Source organism: Acanthopagrus latus, chromosome 5 (assembly GCF_904848185.1).
Source record: "Acanthopagrus latus isolate v.2019 chromosome 5, fAcaLat1.1, whole genome shotgun sequence".
In the NCBI taxonomy this organism is placed as follows: domain Eukaryota; kingdom Metazoa; phylum Chordata; class Actinopteri; order Spariformes; family Sparidae; genus Acanthopagrus; species Acanthopagrus latus.
In genome coordinates this window covers 17,488,055-17,512,548 of record NC_051043.1, presented here as the reverse complement: position 1 = coordinate 17,512,548, position 24,494 = coordinate 17,488,055, and the positions used below count along the sequence as shown (strand labels likewise).

Here is a 24,494-nt window from a genome sequence, read left to right as displayed (position 1 = left end):
GTTAGTCAGTAAACTTTGATAAGTCGGGGATTTAAGTACTGAAAGTCATTAGAGGCCCATTAAAAAGCAGCTGTTTAAATCCCAAAAATGAGACTGTCAACCACACAGACCGAAACAAATAATGTCCTATCTTTGTGCCAGAGGTCTGCAAACTCTGGTTGAGCTTCACAACATGACCGCTGTCCTCTCGGATGACGGCTCACGAGGTGACCCTCAGCTTGTCTTTAGGGGCTCTGCGTAACGTTCCACAGCCCGCCGCGACACTCACCACAGATGAGCATTATTCTGTGTCCCCGGGGCCCGGTTAAAGCAGATCTACTCAACAGCGTCGCTCCCTAACCCTGCGGTTTATTTACCCTGATGGAGTCTCATAATTTAATTTGGCAAGATGGGAGTGTCCTCTTACCCTCGGCCTGTGCAGCCTCAGCACAGCACTCCCTGACCGCCGCTTCACCTGCCCAGCTTGCTTACACTGTGCTGAGTCATAAAATCAAATATTTTAGAGTCTGCGCGTCTGTTATATAACGATACTTGCAGTTGTGTGTCATCCTTTGTTTGATTCTCATTTCTTTTACTGTGACATGTGAGTACAAGTGAAGTCTGACTGATGCTGTTTTTACTTTTTTTGAGTAATGGATGCATATATATATGCATATGGATGCATATATTTTTTTTCTTAATGATGCTATCACCTTTTTAAAAACTTAATGTAAAGGAGAAAGAAAATGTGCAAACTAACACTACAATTGTTACAAGTCAAAGGTTAATGTGAATGCCAGGGAAAGGAGACTGGTTTTGTTTGAATTTAAACCAAGACATTTTGAGATGTTTTTATCAGTTAAGTGAAAATTGTTCATTTATGGCAGCTGAATGAGGTCAGCACTAAGCAACGCACCTGTGTTCATCTAAACCAGTGGTCCTCAGTAGGCGGCCCAGGGGCTGCATTCTGCCCGCCTGCCTATTTGTGGCTATTATTCCTTCACCACTTGTTTTGGTTGGGTCAGCACATGTACACAGGACTTGTCTCCACGCCAACCATACACAGACAGCTGGGTCACTCACTGCTGCCAGCGCAATTTTTAACTTTCACTTTCGTTTTTGGAGCAGTTCGCGTATTTACATTTTGCCGGCTGTAGGAGCCTTTAGATTGCACGAAAATGGCGTGTTCCAAATTCACTGCTAAAAGTAAATTGGACAGTCAAAATCCAGCCAGCACAAGACCCATGTGTTTAATATGATTTCCAATTTGAAGCGGCATTATGAGACGAAGCATAGGAACTTTGAAGAGACATTTCCTCAAAATTCAGAGGTAAGAACAACAAAAATAAATGCACTGAAATGTACACACACACACATAGCATTGTAATATCAAACATATGGTTACTACAGGTTACCAGAGGAAAAAGGGAAGAAAAAAATAGAAAAAAAAAATGGGTTGATGTGATAAATAGTCAAATATAGAATAATGTCCACAACAGGAAGCTGTTGCAGGAGAGTGGTGAGTTGTGTTCACTTTACAATAGCAATCCAGCTAAGATAGCTGCTGTCTGATGCCTCGAACTATGTGCTGCGACCCTATTTGTACATTGCTGAAGTTTGGTGCTGTTCTGAGCATTATTTGTAGGTTGGTTTTTTTTTTTATCATTGCTGAGTGTTGGTTGGCGATGGGATGTTGTCTTTGATGTCGACCTCTGCCACTTTGTACAGCCATCCATTCACTCAGTTCTTCTCTCTAAGCAGTTTTGGGGTGCTCCTGAAGGAGGTCAGTCATTATTTCTATATGCATAACCACCAGGGGTAGCTTGTCAGGAAAATGTAAAGATAGCTCATTGCTTGAACATGTCTGATGCTGTCATTTATCTGCTCCTGTTTGCCGTATCAAGCAAGCAAAAGTAAGTTATATAATTGTTCCCTTTTTTTATTAGACTTTAAGGCATGACTACACCTCATCTCGCAGTCGATTCTGCATCGATTTACATGTTTCATCTCATGTCAAAACACTCCAGATACCAGGCACTTGTGAGTGAGATGAAATTAAATTCTAACTGAGGTTCACATTTTCTCTGCAGAGCTCATCAGAGTCGGCTTCAAGGAAATGAACTAAATTAGTTTTAAATGACTTTCTAAATTATTACTGCTGCAAAATGTGCTTGCTCGGGATGAAAAGATGTACCGACTGCACCTGAAATATCTCATTTTTTTTTAAATTCTCAGTTATGGTTTCATGTCGTATGGAAAGTGATTAATACATACATGGTATGTGAAGGTCAGTCCAAGTCGTGCTCTTGCTGTCATAAAGGAGTCTTGTTGGTTTGTTTACCTAGAAAACAATCTTTGCTTATCAGGGCAATAAGATGTATTGATTGCTGACAGTGTTTGCATTTGTCAGTCATGCTGTAAGAGGGTGTGTAGTCTTCCTGAGGGGCTTTATTGAACTGAAAGCTTCTCTGGTGTACGTGCTGTAAATTGTGCAGCCTATAGCTTGATGAAGCTCATCAGGCTCGTGGTCCCACGGTGCGCACACTGCTTAATTGAGATTATTAATTCAAAAATATAATCCCTTTGTTTAATATGAGCCAGGCAGAGTAAATTTGAAATGTTCCATCCTGAACAGAGAGCAACCTTTTAACTTTTTCGCTCTGTCACTGTGTAATTTTCATGTAATTGTTACTTGCTCTTTGGTGAAAGCGCAGATTCAATTGGGTAATTTTCACATTTTTATTATCCTTAACTTGCATTTAGCTCCAAGTTTCTATGGTGACAACCAGCTCCCTGTGATAGTAGAGGCAGGCTTGGTGTGAGGGATTATCTTTATTTTATCTCTTCATGCGCCTAGAGGGAAAAAAGAGGAGCGATGAGCTGTATGGCATGATGGGTAATTACACTACCAGATTGACTGCTTTGCTGGTTTTATCCAATGTTTCCCAAAGCTGAGACACTTTTCTCCACGTATCCACCGGTCTTGTCTGTGACAGTGCTGATAGGGAGATAGAGCTGGAATGGGAATCCATTTATTTCCCGTATGATATGCTAATGGGGGGACTCAGAAAAGCAACATATCCCACTACATTTCCAGGCAGCCTGCACTGATCTCATTGTAAAGCTAATTCAAGTCACTGTGGTGGTGTTTTTGGATGCAGTGTTCAGTTTAACAAACATACCGACAGAATTAGCTCCGATTGTTTTAACTCTCCTCTTCACTAATTGTGCTTTTATCAGACATCCTCCTCATACCCCCCCACCCCCCCAACCATGTCATGTCATACAATAGAGTCAGACCAGGTCTATTTGCTCTCCAAAATTGCAGTTGCCTGAAAATGAAATATCTTATCAGGTTTGAGCAGCCTGAGCCAAAGCACCAAGAATTTGGGGTTTACATGTTAATGAGGGGATTCTGAGTAAACTGTTAAACCAATTGGAGAGCTTGCGTCTTTTCGTTGGCAGCCGTCCTACAACACAGGAACGGCGCGCGCCTGGCTTTCCTCTGCAGTGTGTCAGCCTCGCTCTCGAAAAGTCATTTGTACTTTATAATTGAAAGAGGAGCCGCAAAGTTTTTGCTCGAGGGAGATTTATCTTAGCCCTGTCAAATACTTCAAAACTCCGTCGGTGTCGGCTGGAGGTGACAGACCGTCTTCATAATTGCGTATGAATTCATCACCCGAGCGTGTGGTTCCAGTTATCAGCGAGGTGAATCAACAGCGTCACCCAGGTGCACATGTTCAGGTGTGATCAAGCCCCAGGTAGCCATCATTAGTCGAAAATAAATGTGTTACACTGCGAACAACACTGTTACCAAGTGAGAAGAAGCGGTGGAGGAAAGTGACTAAAGTAAATTTACTCAAGTACAGTTCTTACAGACGTCTTACAGTTGAGGGAATGTAGCGCAATAGAAAAGGCTGTCTGACGGCAACGGAATATGTTCAAGTATAACATGATTTGAGGAGTTTTTGGCCAGGTGCCTCAACATTTACTCAAATAAACATGTAAGTGTTCATTTTTTGGTGATATAATACCACTATAATATACTGTATAATGTAATTTGAGCTTTGACCATGTTGGACGATACGATGTGGACCAATTGTGTTCTGCAACTAATAGGAGTGGTTACAAGTCACCTGCAGGCTTATTTTTGCATTAATAATTTCAGTGTGTTCAATCTCCTATTGATTAATGCTAGAAGCACATACAGACAGTTCGGGGGAAAGAAAATCAGATTATAACCTTTCAGAAGAGCCCAAAGCCATGACAGTACTTTAAATATTTCTACAGCAGCATTGGTATTACTTTGGGCTGGACTGGGATCTGTGTTTTAGGACAACTATGCATACATTTCCAGGAATGGTAACAGGTTCAAGTGATGTACTGTACACATTAGCACAAAAACAATTACGATCCAATTATAGAATGTAAATGATTCTGCGTAAAAAGTTCTCTTACTTTGGGAACGTTTACTAATTACTAAACAACACTACGCTACTGTATTGCTACTTTCACTGAAGTTAAAAGATTTGAGTACATTTTTCCACCTGAGCACAACTTCTTTTATTTTGTATAAAGCTGAACAACACGGTGTGAAAAATGGGACACAGATAAACATCTCATTGACGATAACGATTTTATGAACAACAGTTCTGCCGTCTGCGTAAGCAGCGGACTAGAAATTGATTACAGCTGTTCAAAGCTCTTCAGCTGCCTCAAACTTCTTCTGAAAGATAAAAGGAATGGAAGAGGAATGGATTTTCCATTGTTGTGAGCTGCAGAGTATTTTTTCTTTAATCCTATGTGACAATTGTGAAGCTGGAACTTAAAAAAATCACTGAGGCAGTTATCCAGATGGATGCTAATGACGTATCTGTCAATCAATAAACTGACTAATTTTGTTTCAGATGTACATTTCCATATGTTTTGAATGCAGAAATCCAGAGTAAATGTTACATTCCAACACTAGATTGAGGGCATCTATGATATAAACACTTGCTGTTGGATCTTGATCGTGACAAACAGTAATACTTCTCAAAACTGACAGAATACGCAATTTCTTTACATTATAAATCTAATAACTCTTTCTCCCGCTCCCCTCCTGATCTGGAGGCTGCTTCACCCCTCCAGGCACTGGCATTTCTCCCAGGCAATATTTTTATGGCGTCTTTTATCTATTTTTCAAATTACTGCAGTATATTTCAACCTCATCTAATATTCCCCATTTTGACGTCTGTTGTACCTTCTCTCCTTCAGACAGCGTGCGGCAGAGCACAGCTCGAGTTGCGATGTGTTTTGTCTGAGTTTTCCTGAGGCGGCGGCCCCCCAGCATGGGCAGATGCACAGCCGCTGCAATCAGACAAGTGAAAATACATTTGTTGGTTTTTTTTTTTTTTAAAAAAACGCACAGAAGCATTCAATTAATCATCCTGACAACAAACCACAAAAGTTCAGAAACCAAAAACTGTCAAATATAGAGGCTGCACATTTCTTCTTTTTTTTTTTTTTTCAGGGCTTGTTAGCTGCATAAAGCTCACAGATACGTTCTAAACATAAACATACAGTAACACCACAGAAGAAAAATAGAGCCAAGAAACAATCTTTACTGTCAGAACTTCTTAAAAAGTGAGCTTGGCTGTCCTGGTGACAGCTTATCCTGAGATAATACCAGCGGTTGATTCCTCTTGAAGTTACAGTGTGTGGAGGAGGTGCGGATGCAGAAAGTGAAATTGAAAAAAAAAAAAAAGAACAATGCCATGAAAAGAAAATACTTCTCAAGGTTCTGAAGTAAGGGTGAAGCTTAGCGTCACTTTTTTTTTCTTTTCGTTTGAATAAGTTTCACCAGAACAAAAATAACTTTCAAATTATGCATCAGCGGCAGAAGCAGCACAAAAAAGAAACGTATTGACTTGAACGTTCATCCGTAAAGATTTGCCTCTCTGAATAGGCTTGGGAGTTTAAAAAAATCTATAAAGATGAATCTATCTGCTGTAACTACTGCAATTACTGTCAGCTTTTAGATCTGTTAGTGCGAAGCCATTGAGCACTGCCAGTATCTCTTTTACAAGCTCTCTGCTTCTTCTTCTTCCACTTCTTTTCCTTCTTCTTCTTCTGAAGAAAAAAAAATACATTACTCTGCTATTTCCTTTGAATGGATGCACTTCATGCTAAGCTGTGGACTTGTATCAGCTAACCCATGGAATTATATACTTCCCAAGGTCTTTGGGTCTTGGGGAGGACTTCTGCATATATGATAAAATGAGTATAAAGCCTTTTAAGGAATCTGCATGTAATCTGATAATTTACCTCCAGTGATATAGTTTTTTTGTTTTGATCAGAATCAATGCAGTATAACCAAAGATATTCCCTGATTTATCTACACATTCTTCTTTCTTTTCTTTCATCTTAGATCCAAACACAACATATGCTGGTCTTGCTAGTGACTGACCAGCACATGTTGTGTTTTGATGCTGGTCTATGCTGGTTTCTCCAGCAGGAATGCAGCATTGCAAACACTATTAAATGATGATAAATAAAATATGAATAAATAATCACAGAAAATATTCAGCATTTGATTTATTTTGCAAAGATTCCAAACAGGCACTGCAGTTCAAGTCAGGATTACAAAGCTGCTGACAGAGACATGATCACACTTAGTATCTAAGACTTCATAGACATCTAGTGCAAGGTAGATAACAAGGTTAGATGGCAATGCATTTCTTGACATATAGTACATAGTAAGTGTAGTAATTTTAGCAATATCGATTTAGTAATGCATTAGTTTACTCTTTTACAGCTAAAAGTGATACATTGCTGTAATATGTTACTTAACCCCAACACCATCGGGGGCTGAGGATGGATGGGTAAGAGCTTCTCTTGAAAAAGAAAAGCTCTGGGCAACACTTTTAAAGAGATGAGCATGGGACTGGTAACTTTGTTTTGTGGACAACACTGCTGTTGTGCATTAAGCAGAATGCAGTGAAGATACATGAGAAAACAATTATAAATGTGATGTGATGCCAACTGCTCAGATAATCTCTTTGATTTATCTTCTGTCACATCTCAAGCCGACTTAAAAACTGCAGGGTAAAGATGTGTAGCTTAGGACAGTTAAGAGTAAATACATCTACTGTTACTGACTCCCTTTGATAAGTTTAACCAACTAGTATGATTTCCAGGGTAAACTATTTGTGCACGTGCCTAGTCACAGGTCACAGTGAGCCAAGGACGTTGCAAACCTAACAATACCCTGCACCAAACATTTCAGGCATTTGGTGAAGCGAGGAGCCAACATTTGAAATGATTTCAGCTTTTCATGTCGTACTGAAGCGACGTCCTCCCCACAGAAACACTTAAACTATTAATCATTACCGGTGCTTTTAATTCCCCTCATGTATGTGAATCCACGTAACACTTCAAAACCAATCACCAGTCACAAGGCGTAACTCTCTCCATGAACACACACCAAGGCTAAAACATGACATGATTGTCTGTCCACAGTTTAATGACTTTTTTCCACAACAGCTCTGTGTCCTTCAGCTCAACTTTCCATATAAAACCACTGCTAGAAAAAGCACTTCATAAAAACACTCAGCAGGAGGAAGTCCACCCCATTGCCCTCGGCGCAGCCCTCTAATATAACCTCGACTTTATCTCGCGGCAGAAACGGCTGTTTGATATTCCACACCATAAATGAAACATATTCTGTGTTTTGCCGGACTGGCTCGTCTCTGCCCTCCGTTTTGATTCAAGAGTGCCTCTGCGGCATCCTTATGCAAAACACACTGATGAAGCAGCCACTTATCATTAGGTGACTGCCGTTGTTATACATCAAGGTTTCATGTTATCAGCTAATATATGCATTATTAATCCAGATGAGGTACCGCGCTATGTCTTTATGCATACCTATTAGCAGGGAGGGATATTAATTCCCGCCCACGCCTACAACTCCTCATCAGGGGAAAGAGGAGTTCACATGACAACGTTGTTGTCGAGGGCATAATGTGGTATCATGATCCTGGCTCATCCTGCATAAAATCAAGGTAGTGCACTGATCCTCGTATAAAGAAATGACCAGAGAAAGTCATGCAGCGCAGAAGTATTTATTATCAGAATTCAGCATGGGTGGAGAAAAACAGATTAAAAAGGACCATAATTGCAGTTTGCATCATTTCATCTGATAAACATGAGGTTAGCATTAAAACCCATTTCCACAAAATACTGCAACCTTTATTGATGAAAGCTGGATTCATCACGCCTCAGATGCAGAAATGAATTCATAATTCTCTATGTCTATTCTCTATTCATAATGTGCTCTACATTATCAGGCCGTGTCATACTCTAATGATAAGTGTATCTTACATTATAAAGGAATAGTTAGTAACATTTTAGCTCATTTGTGGATTTTTTTTAAACAAACCATTATACGTATAATGTATAAATTGTCCAAACATAATGCACAATGCATGTGCATCCTGGTTTACCGACACTGATCTTGTTTTTTCTGGATATCAGTTCAAAACTCTCAAATATTCAATATACACTTCAGAATGATATAGTCAAAGAGAAGCGAACCAAAGCAAAATGACTTTAATGATTCATTCTTAAGGCCATTTTCATTACTGAAAATGATGAACCTGCTGATTATTTTCACAAGTAATTGTTTAGTCAAAATATTTATCACAATTTCTCAAAGTGAAAGCCCAAAGGGAAATCTTCAAATAGCTCTTGTTGTCCAGCCAACAATCCTTATTCCAAAGACTATTCATTTAGTGTCATTAATGACAGAGAAAAGCAGCAAATCCTTAAATTTCAGAAGCTAGAACCAACAAATGTTTGACATGTTTTTATTACAAAGTGACTCAAACCAATAATCGATCAAAATAGTTGGCTCTTAATGTCATTTCAGCTGACTGACCAATTCATCGACTCATTTTTGGGAAGATGTCTTTGTTTTGTGATATTTATTGATGTTAGCATGCTAACCAGCTAGCCCCTGACCAATTGTACCTCAGGAGGTGTTAGTCCGATGGCAAACAAAACACCACCAGTCCCCTGGTGCTCCGAGCTCCGGGTCCAGGCAGAGTTATCTAATGCGACCTCTAGCTGCATAGATAAACATTTTAATCCACTGTTGCCACATCTGTTAGGCTCCCTGTGGTTTGTTTTCACATTTCATATATCCGAGAACTGAAACTTGCTTGCTTGTACTATTGTAAAAATAATAATGATGTAAGATAAATCAATAATGAAAATAATCAATTATGTGCTCTTTATGGCCCTAGACAAACACCTTCTGGACGTCCTTGAACTATCCACCCATGACTGCTTAGAGAACTGACCCTGTTCCACATGAGTACCACGAAAGACCATAAAGTAAGAAAGATGGGTAAGTGTTCATTGGGGTGGAGTCTTGAAGGATGATTTTCAGACTATCCATAGTCAGCTTGTGAATATGGCTGACAAAGACTGTAATTTGCAGTTGGAATGGGTTAAGATGGGAAGCCAAAAATCTGAGGAGTGTTTCATGTGTTTGAAAACAGAGTGTGAAAGTTAAGCGTTAAAGCTTTAGGATGGCAAATGCGGTGTAGATGTTGTTTTTCACACTCTTTCACGCTTTCTGCCTCTGAAAGCGTGTCAAAATCACAAAAGTGAACTTGTTCTACATTAACGCTGCCAATACATCAGCTCGGTTCGCTGTCTCATATGACACCTTGCAAGCAATCCCGAAAGTCTATAAATAGCATTGATCCTTTAGAGCATGACACAGGCTGTCTGTTGTAGCCTAAACAGGGGTGGCATCCGCTTGGTCGTCAATAATCCCTCCCAAAATTTCCAAACAGTCCCACGCGTTACAGCAGTGGCAAGCAGCCGTTGATATGCAGCATTAGAGATGGAGTGAAGTAGGAGAGGAGAGGCAGGAGGGAGGGAGGGACGGGGTGGGGATTGTTGAGCTGTTGCTCTGTGTTATGTGTCATGTAGAAGCAGACTGGAGAAGAGAGGAGAGGAGGAGGTATCCGACGGCAGGGAGAACCTGAAACCCCCGGGGGGGAGTAGCCACATGCTCCGGCTGGTCTTCTCCGAGCCAAGCCTTTTGTTATGCTGATTTACCCGGCCTTTTGTCCAAAGACACTGATGGAGAGTGTGTGTGTGTGTGTGTGTGTGTGTGTGTGAGGGAAGAGGACGAAAAAGACTTAGAGAGTTTGCAACATCCTGTCGACTGTATATAGAGTAGACGCATCGGTGAAAGAGGACAAAGAAAATACTGGCAGCAGCTATCCTTTAAAAGACACTCTCAATAAACAAAACCTGAAATTGTTCAGTTGTTGATGAGACGTGATGAGTTGTTGACGACTCTCTGGTAATCTTTCAGACCGATGTTTTATCTTTGTTATGTTGGACCACACTCTTTATCACAAGACGGTTCCATCATTTTCTCAACTCTCTCCGCAGTTATCATTCAATACTCGATATCCTTGCCGCTGCAGATGTAAAGAGATGGGTTATTACCGCACATACTTTGCTGTATGATGACATTTATTGGCCCTAGCGGAAAATTTGACTTGTTCACCATCAACATTAGTCACGCTAGTGGTGACAGTAGGGTTCAATAAAACAGACATAAAAAAAAAAAGAAAAAAAAAAAGGCAGCCCTTTTCGAGGCGGTGATGAACAGCAACATAACACATCGCGGGAAGGTTCACTGGGAGATGTAATGTTTGGGAGAAGCTGGCTGGTGAGTGATAGGTTTGAGTTCTGTCAGGCAGAAAGGAGATGAGGCTGAGAGCACAGTAACGCACTGTGTATTAATGCGTGAAAATGAAAATATTAAAGTTTCAGTTTAGACAAAAATACATGTATTTCATATCAAAAGTAACCCACGTCTCCCCTTGTAAGTGAGAAAATGCATTTTCTGGTATCCCGGTCAACTTTATCCAATTGGGATGAAGAACCCCATAAAGAGGCGGTTCCTGTCAGAACAGGAACGGCTGCCAAGAATCCAGCACTCCTGGTGACGTCTTGTAGCCAAGTGAAGAAAAACCCTTGAGGAAAAGAAAGAGGCAAAGAGAGCCGCCACAAAGAAAAACAAAGGAGTCGGGCAAGTGTGGCGATGAAGAGAGGATGGAGGGGATCGCTAACTGCGCAGCACACAGGAAGTTAGCTGAAACAAGGACAATGCTCGCGGCGGCTCTAATTAATTGGCTAAATAAATCGCGGGTGAATTTTCTGCTCCTCACCGCAACAATTAATTAAAGACGAGATGCTGAAGGATGAGAGACAACAAACAGAAACAAATGAGAGAAACTAATGCTGGATCTGGCAGGATGACAAGTGAACCTAATCAAGAGGATAGTAGAGAGAGACAGAGAGAGAGAGACACACAGAGAGAGAGAGAGCGAGAGAGAGAGAGAGAGAGAGGTTGTCAGTAGGTGTCCCTCTCCCCAGTGTCCAGCCCCCAACTTTGACGTCACAGGCTGAGAGACACAAAACAAGCCGCTCTCAGCTGAGCTCCTCACTCGATTCCTCACTCGCACACGCTCCGACGCACATCCACCGTCTGCCGTCAGACACCTGCTCCGACGCCCGCTCAGCCCTGAGCCGGGGGGCGCGTACGCTCCTCGTCCCTCCACTACAACGAGAAGGACCAGCCGGTCTCTCACTCCTCAGGACTGAACCATGCCCTGTCTCTTGTGAGTGATGCCTGCCCCTGTGTGAAACTGCCGACGGGAGCGCACACCGGAGAAAGGAGCGCTTCCATTGCCTCCCCCCCCCCCAACCCCAGAAAAAAAACTCCCCCGTCCCAAATAAGCAGCAGATGTGACAGAAGAGGAGAGGCGGAGAGAGAAACACAATCTCCCCAACCCCTCCTTCCCTCATCTGGGAGAACAATACCCAGACTCCAGTTGGAGAGGGGTCAGCTTTTGTCCCTCTCCCCACGCTCCCGCTACAAGAGCCAAGAGCAGACAGACGCGCTGACACATTGACCCGCTGCTGCGAGACGAGAAGCCGGCGCAACAACACTTGCTGCGCGGTTTTTTTTATGTGTGTATTTTGATTCAGTACTTGGACAGCTCCTGAGCAACAAAGATGCAGACCCCATGTTCGCTCCAGCTTGGCCCCTCGCCGTCCCTGGGATCGCAGGGCAGCACCGGCGGCATCCACCAGCTGGAAGAGAAGCAGCTCTTTGAGAAGTTTTGGAAGGGGACTTTCAAGGCTGTGGCCACCCCGAGACCGGAGAGCGTCATCGTGGCCAGCATCACCGCCCGCAGGAGGGTGACCAAGTGAGTTCTTAACTTTCTTGTCGCAGTCTTTTGTCCCCCCCCCCACTCATGTGAAATGTGTTCGATTGATTGCCTCTCAGTGATCTGATGCCGGAACCACTGAACTCGTCTTGTGCGTCACGAGACAGGACGCGTCCTTGTTTTCTGGACATGCTAAGACACAAGAACAAAAAACATTCGTTTCCCAAAGCTCTTACTGTTGAATATTTATTTTAATGTTTTCTTTCCTGCCGCACAAAGAACAAGTTGATCATGTCTCGCAAAGTCTGTCTAGTCTCCAAGTCCATGCTTTTGTTGATTTGCAGTTCAAAAGAAAATCCAGTTGTCTGGTTGAAACAGCTGTATGTTTTGTTATATAGTAAGTAGTCTTGATGTCTACGTCCAAAACAACCATTGTACGAACAACATCTTAGTCTGTAGTTAAACATGTTGTAAGGACCTGCTACTCCCTTGAAATCCAGTTGCATAAATGTTCAAAAAGTTATGTGCAAGTCCCAATAATACCCTTCAGCTTTCTTCCAAAATGACATCTTTTGACCCGCAAATCAGTGTTACAGAGGCCTTCAGAGGTGAAGACCTCAAAACATGTCTCTGGGATTCATAATGCTCGTTCATATAATCTCTTTTTGCTTCTCCGTGCAGTATCGCACGCATGACACGCAGCCAAACACAGCTGGCCCGAGCACTGTGACGCTCACTTAATTGTCCCCTTGTAAAGGTCATGTGGCAGCATCGTCATGCCTCTAATGTCAGACTTGTCCCCTCTTCCTTCCTGTGACATGGCTCACCGCCAGCGTCTGTTGAAGGAGCAGCGTGTCACATGTTTGTTCCTCCACTTCTTCATCCCTCCGACCAAAGGTTAGCTGTAGCCCTCGCAGCCCCAGAGGGGAGGATGATCTATCTACTGCCCTTTTCTCCTCCTTATCCCCTCGTCTTTTCTCGTCGCCTCTGCTCCCGTGTGCGCGATCAGCCACCGGCCATCTTCTGTCCGCGCGCTGCCCTGCTTGCCGTGTCTCTGCTCCGTCAAACGCTACGCAACGGTGGCAATTACGCTGCTTCTTTTGATGTGGGCTGACGGCAGCTGCGACAGAGCACCCAAATGAGCCAACAGGTACGCAGCGGCACTCGCGAGCATGCGTGCTTGCGCATCAAGCGATGTGGCTTGCTTGGGTGATCTTTGAATGGTTTTGACACCCACTATCAACTTTCTCTTATGTGAAATTAGCTATGTTAATGAGGATTAGAATGGCCCATTTCATCCCACATCGGCACAGGCAGCAGAAAGGCACAGTGAACCAGATAATGTGCCTTTAATGGGTTTTATTACAGCAGGACCATAATGCTGCACATGGCCTGGTTATAAAGGATTTTATTAGCTTGTAGGGTATGATTAAGAAAAACACCTTATTGAGAGAGTATGACCAAACATCCCTTTTTTTGTTTGTTTGTTTTGCTCAGCGGTCTAACCAAATAAACAGCATCCTCAGTTTTCCTGTCAATCAACCACAGCCTGGCACACACGATGGACTAAAATCTATTTCAGGAAACTGGGGGGGGGGGGGGGACTGAAACAAAAGTACCCACAAGTAGAGAAATGTAATGTGGCTGCCGTGAACTGAGCAGCCCTTTTCAAAGTAGCCAGAGACTCTGGAGCGGGGCCCAGCTGTCTCTTCGGCTTCGGCTTCTCTGTGGAGGAGGCTCTCCTCGAGTGGCTTTGCCCCTGAACGGGCTCCGTCCGGGTGACAGTGACGATGATGGCAGCGTGGCAGGGGAAAGCGAGAACGAACGTCCCCAGAGAGGAGACATAATGGTGCTAATTCGCCAGTGTCTGTTTGCGAAAGCCCGCTCCCCTCTCGCCCAGGAGGGGTATGATACAGAGGGACTCTGGGATGATACAGATTGTAAATAATGAGTAAAACACAACAAACAAAAGAGAGAATGTGGACGCAGGAGGGGGCTCGGGCGTCCTCCCTCCCTTCCCCGCCGCGCTGTTGATTTTTATTTTTGCCCGAGCAGTGTGACTGGCGAGTGCTTACACCATCAGAATGCACGGCCTCAGGCTGGCTCCTCCACCTCTGTCTCTCCGAGAGGAAACGTCATTATTCACTGTGGATAACTGAGGGGTGATGAAGAACAATTGCAGTGAAAGTGAGGGGGCATTATGTACAACAAGCGGAGAGGGAGAGGAGAGAGGGGAGCCACAGGGAGACGCTTCATGTTCAATCAGCACGGGTCTTTTCTCTGTCCGCGCCGTCCTCCACTCTCCTTCCTCCTCTCCTCCTTCTCTCGCTTTCAACTCCCAAATTAAAAATGCTGGAGGGGCCCGAGAGCCACAGAGGAGTAATTAGAGTTTGTTGTTCTCCCTCCGTCCTCCCCCTTTCTGTCCTCCCCGCTGCCTCCTCTTCAGGCCCAGTCACACGGTGGAGGGGAGGAGTTCACTGGCTCTGTGCGGCAGGGTGGGGCTCCCCTCCAAACCATTATGACCCCTGCAAGCTGTTTTGTTCACGGGGGGGCTCCTCATTGAATATGCAGCCTGGATGAACTTTGGGTTGCGCAGTGTGTGCAGTGTGTAGTTGTGAGCGTTCACGTGCATCTGTACTAGAAATGTTAGCCAGCAACTGTGAGGGTTGGGAATGAGAGTGTAAGCTACTTCGCGTGCGTGCGTGTGTGAGTGCGAGAGCATGTGTGTGTGGGGCCGCTGTGTTAGTGGGGTCTTGTCCAACTCTGTGGCAGATGGCAGGCTCGTGTGAATGCAGTGCAAAGGAGGGGGGGGAAGTGTGTGTGTGTATGTGTGTGTGTGTGTATGTGTGTGTGTGTGTGTGTGTGTGTGTGTGTGTGTGATAGGGGGTTTCAGGCCTCTTACCTCAGCAGATGCTGGTCTAACAAGGAGGAGAGGAAACGGGTTTGGAGAGGGTCTTGTACACTGACAGCACCAGAGGGGATATACAGCCGGGTGGACAAAATAACAGGAACACCTCAGAATATAAAGCGGCGTGCGATCCAGTGACAGCCTGAAAATTGAGCGGGAAGTCGAATCAGACAAATCAAAAGTAGACCATTTCACCAAAGGCCGAACAATCGCGTGCTTAAAACTAGATGGGAAAGTGTCGGTGGAAAGATAAAAGTTAATAACGGGAAGAGTATTGGGCCCAGCGGTGTGAGGAAACGATTTTAAAAACCAAGTGGGTGAGACATCCTGACAGCAGCGAGAGGATCGCTTGTTTCTCTCAGAGTTGACATGCCGATCGGTGAAAAAAATAAGTGAACAAAGGAGCCAAGGAGAGATGTGGATTTCACATGGTGGGGGAGAAACGTGTTGTCTGATCTCTGTGGAACTCCTGCAGTGACTTTGGGGAACCGGGAAAGACAAGGGCAGATGTATGAATCAATGGTCTGACATAACACTCTGGAACTACAGCTTTGAGGAGCGATCAGGTGGGGAAAAGATACATTCCTTTGTCTATTTTATACCATACTGAAATATCATCAGACTTTTGAGGGTAAATAAGGAGACATTAAGTTTACCTTCCTGCTTCCCTGCACTGTCTTTCAATGTTGCTAATGTGATTATTAGGCTGGGGATTGCGGGAATGTCCCGCCTTTTAAAAAGGTGCAATTTTATCTTAAATGCTGCAACATATTAAATTAAATCCATGGTGTTGCAACGAAGGATAGTTCAATTTTATTACAGCTCGGCTGTCATTGTCATAACTAGCCATTCCATTAGACAGAATAACTCTGAGCTCAGTATGTAAATAGCTTAAATCTGGGAATATAAGTCCACAACAAAGTCTGACAAGGCAACAAACACATGAGTCTGGAAGATCAGAAGCAAATAAGATGTATTAGTCACTCTTTAGTAGCCATATGTGAGCAGATTGTCAGGTGGTGTGAAGAACGGGGCCTTTGTTGAAGTCATTTAACACTGCTGGTTTGTGGAGTTCAGTGGATGTGACTGCGTTCTTTAGGGTTAGAAATGGAGTTAGCTCCCAGCACGACACATGTTCCATAGAGCCCCTTTCAACCACTTTACTTTGAGGTAAAACTGAAAGTGGGTGTACCTGAAATAAAAGTGAAAGAACAGAGGAGCTATTTTTGGACGCCCCTGGTTTGCAGTCAGTGAAAGTGACTGAGAGTTCTGCAGCTTTGATCTGCAGTACAAAATAATAATTATAATAATAATAATGATAATAATAATAATGATAAAACGGTCAGAGACATTAAAATACCAAATCAGGTAGAATCATAATGTCTGTAACAAGTATCCAATCACAAAGCATGTACAAAAAACATGTCGCTGAACTTGATACAATTTTTGGATGAATTTTCACCTGCAACAACATTTTTCTCAGATTTGTTACTGCTGAGGCTCATGGGAATCGTAGTATTAACTCTATAACCCCTTATATTATACAGGAAAACTGTCCACAACTAAAGTGTATGTGGTCGGTCACAGTTGAGCTTGGAAGTCGCTCTGTAAACTGTGCTGAATGCTTTGTGTTTCTGGCAGCTCATGTTGCTTTTTTCTGAATGAATGTCATGTGATGTTCTTGTGTCCACACCTTTTGTGACTGCAGTGGAAATAATTTGTCTTGGGTATGAATCCGTTTTGTGGCCATGTCTGCACCAAAGCGTGCTGGTAATGGTCCACAAATTGAGCCTTTAAAATGTTCTAAGTGTGAGAATAAATGAATACAGGATGCAGAGGTCGCAGAAACATCAAGGAGTAGCCGTCAGAGCTCCCCTGTGGGACGAGGCATGTCTCTCTCCCTCTTGGCGAGAATGGCAAGCGTGATTTAGTGACGGACGAGGGGTTTGTCTGCCGTTATATATATCTCCCTGTCGGTGTGTCTGCTCTCCTCATCGCCGAGTATCTTTCCCCGACTTCCCGTCCTCTCCTCGCATCAGTATCTCTCTCCTCCCTTCTCGCAGTATCTTTTTCGCTGAGCGTTAACTCGGCCTCTCTGTGTCATATTACTCCGAGTGCACGGGATGCGGCCGCTGAGGCGTGCTGACAGCGGAGGCAAGAGATGATGCCGACTCCCCGGGCAGGAATCAGACTTATCACCAAAATGGATTCACATGTGATATCGATTCCCCCCGCATTACCAATCCATTTGAATCAAACCACTGTTGGCGACTTAACACTTGATGCGTCCGCTGTGGTTTACAGCAGGACGCATTTTATATGTCACGGGAATGGGAGCTATAACAGAGATGCTAATTGGTGCGGATTTATATTTGGCATCGATTTCTGCGTGGCAACTCCATCAGAATCAAACCAGCGCTTCATGATGGAGACCTGCAAACACTGTTACAGCATGCAGGCGCGCATCGAGAAGCGCATTCCGAGAAACCGTGAGAGTGATAACATTCAAGATATATGAATATGTGAGAATAAGTAAACATTAAGATGATACATGGCACAAACAGGTCCCCAGTGTACGTCATACGGGACCAATATGTTCTCTTTGATAGTTTCTGCTGTCAAGCAGCTGCATTTTGTACGACTTAGGTTATTTTATGATTTAAAGGAGATCATTACAGTAATCTGACTGCATGAAAATGAACATATGTATGACGGATTCTGCGTCTCTGAAGCTCTGAAATGAACTGAGTTTGGCAATATTCCTTTCAATGCTTAAAACAAGATTGGACAAGCTAATATGCATTTCAAAAAGTGGGGCTCAAACCACACGCCCAGATTTTAACAGGAGGCTAAGTATTGCTGGGGAAAAAAAGGACAGCTTGATGCAGAAGACTTATACAATTGTTAATTTGTTGTTTGAAAACATGTCGGTAACAAAGAGAGTTGTTTATGGTTTAAAGATCAAGCATTTCAGAGTTTTTCTGAATTGGTCTGATAGAGTTGCATAAGTAAGAAGACGTGCAGATATTCCTCCGTTTCCACCAAACAACTGAATAGCTCATCTAAAATAAAAAGGAATTTCAAAGGATTTGGAAACCTTTCACAGAACAAGGACTAATTTTAACAGCAGAAACTGATGCAGTATCAGGGAGAGGTCACCATATTGTCGGTATCCAGAAGCAAAACATTAAAGAAATGTATTTGAATTTTAGTTTGAGTAGAGTGACATTAGTGATTTGTGTCTCTAGAGGTGACAGTTATGGGATGATATGTAACACTAAATCCAACAGTAACAGTATCAAAACTACAGGAAGTGATGATTAAGCAACACTATGTAAAAATCGTTATTTTCTGCGATTTGGCGCCCCCCACAGTTCAGCACCACGGTCATAAATACAAATCCCGACTCTGTAACTGTTTGTCAGACGTAATGCTTTTGCTAACTACAACCAAAACTCACTACATCATTACAGTGTTACGTGATGAAAACCTGATGTTGAAGTAAACATGTGTAACGCTGTGATCCTACCCTCTCACTGAAGTTACACAGTGCAGAAACAAGTGATGGAGGAAACACCACTCACCCTGTTACAAGACACTCAACCATCAAAATTATTTAGAAGGTGTTATTTTAAGGTAAAAAAAAGTTACACAGTGTTGCTTTAAGTCAATGAATTGATTCAATATATCTGTTATGCAACTATATATACCATTAATTAGCTGCTGGTCATTCCAGATTAAGTGAGGTTTTATCAGCGAAAGTACTGAGCAGGGGTGCATATTACTGCTTAAGAATTTTTATTTATAAGAAGATTAATTTGTTATTTCTTTGTCAGCAATGTTTATCTAACAAAGGCTCATTGAGCAGGAGGGAAAAATCGGTAAAACTACAAACTCTTTGAGCTGGTACTGAGTAGCAATTAGTAAGTGTACAGTGAAGGCAACCTGCAGAGGCCATCCAGACGGGTTGTTTTAATTGTATCATTTAGCAACGCTGCAACCATCCATATTTTCTCTGTTTACCTGCAGCATGCGATCGTGCCGAGTCAAGTCCCTCTCTGTTTCAGCACAGACAGGATAGACTCCACAGCTAGGATGGAGGAAGTAAAGTTTTGTCTCTAGTAATCTTATTTCGTCTTCATATATAACCAGTGTGTGTTATTTACTGCAGGATTCAGTGAAAGGGTTTGTTCTCAATATGATTCAGGCCCCCCCCCCCAAAAAAAGAAATAACTGACGGCAAGAAACAGCAGAGCGCATTAAAGGTAAAATGAGAGAGACCTTCCCCGGGCCACAGCACAAAATGCCTGTAATATATCAGTGGCTGAGGGGGTTATGGTGTTATCGATAAATGCCAGTGACTCAACAATTACTTCAACAGGTGATATTTCTGGCTTTTAAAGCTCACTTTGACATTTCGAATTTCACTCTCTGCGTCACGAAAAGGCTCAACTCAACACAATGAGAAATGAGTTTAGCTCCGGCGATGCTGCCATCGATTCTGGGGAGTGATATGCGGCACTTGAGCGCCAACTTGTGATAGATGTTCATTGTGGCATCGGCGTGATGGGTAACAGCGGCTGTGCCTCAAATAAGTCGTTGATATTTGCATCCAGCATATACGTATACAATATATACTGCACTCTGAGGGTTAGTGCGTCTAATCCGTCTGCAGTGACCTACCTGAACGCACAGGAAGTTGGACGTATGCGGGCCTGCACGTGCCGTACATACCAACAGTGACACATGTGGCGCTATATGAGGGGTTCAACATGATAATTCCTCCAGAGCTGAACAGCAGCAGCGGCAGCGTTTTCTAAGATGAAAGCAAAGAGCTCAGAGTTAACCCTTTCTGCTGTGACATTCCTCCTCAGGGGATCACAGTGTCCAGGATGTGGCTTACCTCTGCGAGCGAAAGGAGACACACTGCCGTCCTCCTGCAGCTGCTGGCTGCTGTAAAGTCTCATATCATGTGGGGAATATTTTTATGTGTTCCAGAATTTTTTTATTTTTTTATTTTTTTTATCTAGATTTGTGGAGAAAGTAGTCTGCTTACAAATCTGAAGGTCAAATGTGATGACATTCTGACAGGAACAGGCCCGTTTTCTGGATATCTTGGTGCCTCGAGCCAGGCATCACGTGGCACTCCTGACCTTCAAATAAGCTGCTCGGAAGTTTACTTCACTCACACTCGTATGACCTGAAGAGGTACATCTTTGACTCCTCCTGAGGTGCAGGTGTTGCCGGTGTCAGACTTCACTGCAGGATATTCTGATGTCTTTGTTTTTTAATCAAATATGCAACTCAAATATGAAATATCCTCTACTGTTGTTCAGTTTTAATTCACTTGTACTTGCACGATTCATACGTGTCAGACACCTTGTAGCTCTGCGTTAAGAATATGAAATAAGAAAAAATGACGTGTGTTACAGTCACTTTTTAATGGTGTTCTCAGAACTATTGTCACGTAATGCACCAGAATTTCAAGATGCAAACCTGATTAAAACAAGCACTGAAGATTAAGCACCGAAACACGATCATTTGGCTGAGAGGCTGGTAATTGACAGAAGAAATGTATGCAAACACATTTCCTCCTGCCACCAGTTTTTCTTTCAGCATTAAACCCCGCATCATGTTTCATAAGCTTCTCAGGTGCTTTTTTCTCGAAACACACCAAAAATAAAATGAAAGGTAGAATCATTTGTGAAACACCTACTAAAGGTGAAGCATCAGTGCTTCTTACAGTGATATATACGAGCCGAGTGAGTCCACTTTTCAACTCTGAGCATCGACGATGACGCTCAGACAACAGAATGTATTTTATTGAAACTGTGTGCAAAGATGTAGATGTTTAATCCACATCAGTAAAACATAAGGCAGAAATGTAATCTGTCTGCTGTAAAGAGGAATTTTCTGCTCCAGTGGCAGAGAAGGGGGAACCAATTTTGTTTGAGCTTGAGTTTTTTTACGCCTGAATTAGTTTATTTCCATAATCATAACAGAATAAAAAAAACAAAACAAAAGAAAAAAAACATTAGCCCTGTTTGAACGTTTACTGTCATCTTCACTGGAATTTGAGCCGTTCATGTATAACTTGAGACTGATGCGGAGCAGTATGGATCCGGTTGCACTCACCGTATGTTAAAATCGAGTGCACTGACATTTGGAGAGACTCGTGGCATTTAAGTCCATTAACATAGTAAATTGTTTTGGTTGTTCACAATGTGTGTGTGTGTGTGTGTGTGTGTGTGTGTGTGTGTGTGTGTGTGTGTGTGTGTGTGTGTGTGTGTCAGTTTGCCAAGTGCAGACTCTGCAAGAATCGAAGGAGACACAAAAGCAGGGAATCGTTATCAATGTGCATCTAAAATGTAACAACACTGATTTCTTCTGTAAAAAAGCGAAGTCTTCTCTCTGTAGTTCGGTCGGCACAGACTCAGAATCACTAATCTTTAGTCTTTCAAACCCCATTAGAGGTTTCTCATCACTCTGAGCTTTGGCCCTGTAATGTTCTGGCTACAGTAACCCATACAGACAGATGTTGCCTCAGATACATCAATGGACATTTTCAGCTTTGCTTCTCGCGGCTTCTGCTTTGCTTAACCTTGTTCAAAGGCTTTGAATGAAGACATTGTGTGCTTTTTTAATATATACATTGAAGAACCAGTGCATAAAAAGCATACTTTTCTAAAATCTTGTCTCATACGGAAATGTGTACACAGTTGCAAAAAAAACAGCAAACAGCTTCATGTAATTGGCTTCTGTATTTTGTAAAAGTCAAAGCGTTAACTTGAGGCAGAGGAAAATGAGAAACGAAAGGGAGAAATAGTTAGTCATTATTTTCAATAAAGACGTGGGATGGAAATCAATATAACAGCAGTGCAAAGGATGACTTTAATAATAGCGTGAAAGAGAAGAGAGGGCGAGAGACGGAAGGAAATAAAGATAGGAGAGTGGAGACTCCGTGAGTGACATTTTGAGATTGTCCATTTCAGGACACTGGGGCAGCCAAGATTATTACATTTTACTGAATATCATATTCCAGCCTATGAATAGAAAATCCTGTCTTGAGTCTTGGCCAAAAGGGAATTGAATTATATGTAGGCACACAATGTACAGCATTGAATAAACTCATAATAGATGAGAGAGAAGGTGAAGCACTCCTTTGTCCTCCGCTGGCTCTACACGTGAAATGGATGGTAGTAAATCGTACAGACAGTCAGAAAATGACCTATTCCTTTGAGCGATTCATTACCAACCGGAGTGGTGGCTGAGAGAGGGGGACGGCTCGCTCATTACGACCTATTAGATCTTCACAAACCAGGGATGTCTCTCGACGTGAAAAAGATATGAGCCAACTTTCAACCTCTAGCCGCTGATCGTCTGGCCTGCGGCAAAGAAGCATGACACCGAGGAGAAACACAAACAACGAGACAGATTCAGCCCCCGAATGTGATTTCATTTAATCTTAAAAACACAGACTCACAATCTGTAAAGTCTGTTCAAATAAATGCGATCGCTGAAGAGTCTAATTGAACGCATCTGCATGTTTTTGTGTTTGGCAATTTCAGCCTAATTGAAAATAAAGGCCGGTTCTTTTTTGCGGCTATTGCTGATGTAGACAAATATTTGAGAAATCAGAAATGTATTGTAGTCCAGAGCGTGATAGGAAGCCAGCATAGGATGATCAGGCTTGGAAGTTTTTATTATCATATAATATATTGATTCTGTATAACTAGTGATATATCAGTTAAATTCAACCTGGACCTGGATACGTTCCATGAGAAGTCTGAATCGATCGACCAATGAATGAATAACTTATCAATATATATTTGTTACAGTCACTGTTCCTCCTTTAATGATAAATTTAGCTAGCAGCTGGCAGTAGCAAAAGTAGCTTTGTTTGCGTGAACAGTGTTTCTATACTTCGATTGAAGATTTCAGGTCATCTGTTCACATTGGATGGGATCAGAAGCCTCTGGTGCTCGCGTGCAGTAACAACTTTAATGTGAACAGCTGTGTAACGTGCACAGAAGTGGTGTTGCGTCATGCATTGGTCTTCCTCGTTGGAAGTTACCTCTTTTGAGTCTGATGGTGCTGGTTGAAACTCAACAACAAACGGCCTTCTGCACACCTGCTGCGCCCGTGTTCGAACAAACGGAGTGAAAGCGTCCTCATTGGTAGCTGAGATGTGATAAAGTGCCCTCTAGGCTGCCCTTCCAGCTCACTATAAATTAATCATGTGTTTTTCTCCACGCTGGGGCCCCTCTTTTTTTTTGTCATTGCCCCTCAAACAGTGGGGCACTTACTAACGCAGAACAGAGTTGTGTAAAAAAAAAAAAAAATGTTTTAAAAAATGTACGGCACAAAGAGTAGTTTTCAACTCTCAACTTCTGTAAAGGTCAAAGTCAAAAGAGGGCTTGCTGAGTTGCACATTTCCGTTTCAGGTTCTTCATTCGTCCTGAATGAGGTTCTCGTTCTCAGCTCCCTTGAATAAGGCTCATACAATATGAATTAAAAGAAAATCACGTAAGTAAATCAGAAAAAGAGAATATAAGATATAGAATAGCGCAGATGCCATTAAAATCTACACAGTATATTGTACATCGCCCCCGCAAGCAACTCCATTGAATTCAGAATTTTCCATTAAACTGAATTCATTTGCTGCAGACTTTCCTCTGTCTCCAGCATAGGATGAAAACCGGTTTGCCTTTAACATACGGTGCAAACTGCAAGTTGTCACCTTCGTTCATACAGCACACAATGAAGGCCCGCTCCCTGTGTGATGAGCTCCCGAGTTTTGCAGTTGGCCCAACACAAATGATATGCGACAGGTTTTTGAATATGCAGCGGCAGAAAAAGTCATAATCATAATAAGATCAGTGGTGCTTTGGGGGATAGACAGATAGTTATTGCCACGTCCAACTGGAATGTGCCATGAGGAAGCACAATCACTCATAATGACAGTAGGCTGAAATCCTTCTCAGTCTAAAAACCGCATCGAGGCAAAAGGCCTCATTAAATATGCATACACACCCCAGTCGGTATATTGGAATAAATCTGAAAAAAAAAAAAAAAATCCTACATAATAAGCTGGAGCTTTTTTTTCCCCTAGCAGCAAATTCAACTCCAGAGTCAAAAAACTCCCAGGAGCATCTTATTTACTTTTAGATCCACACACACACACACACACACACACACACACACACACACACACACAATCTCCTTCTCAAACACCAGTGCACAGAAAACACTCAGACAGTGATCTTAAGCCTCAGTTTTGTCTTACAGTGACTGACAGTCGGCTCTGTTGGTCGCTTTTTTTGTTGCTAAGTATGCTACATCGCTGTAACCGGACCCCTGAAGCG

At 42.7% G+C, this 24,494-nt stretch overlaps 1 protein-coding gene across 2 annotated transcripts in view; it reads left to right on the top strand.

Annotated features, from left to right (window-relative positions):
* The first annotated feature begins 1,158 nt into the window (after window positions 1-1,158).
* Window positions 1,159-24,494, top strand: part of srrm4 (serine/arginine repetitive matrix 4) — a 70,037-nt gene continuing 46,701 nt past the window's right edge. The window contains exons 1-3 of one of the 2 annotated variants that reach the window (XM_037096855.1): window positions 1,159-1,309; window positions 9,264-9,367; window positions 12,040-12,260. In XM_037096855.1, the coding sequence (XP_036952750.1) occupies window positions 12,067-12,260 (194 nt within the window). In that variant the 5' untranslated portion in view covers window positions 1,159-1,309; window positions 9,264-9,367; window positions 12,040-12,066. Of the gene's footprint in view, window positions 1,310-9,263; window positions 9,368-11,123; window positions 12,261-24,494 lie in introns of those variants that run through there. The other variant, XM_037096854.1, reaches the window with a different exon arrangement.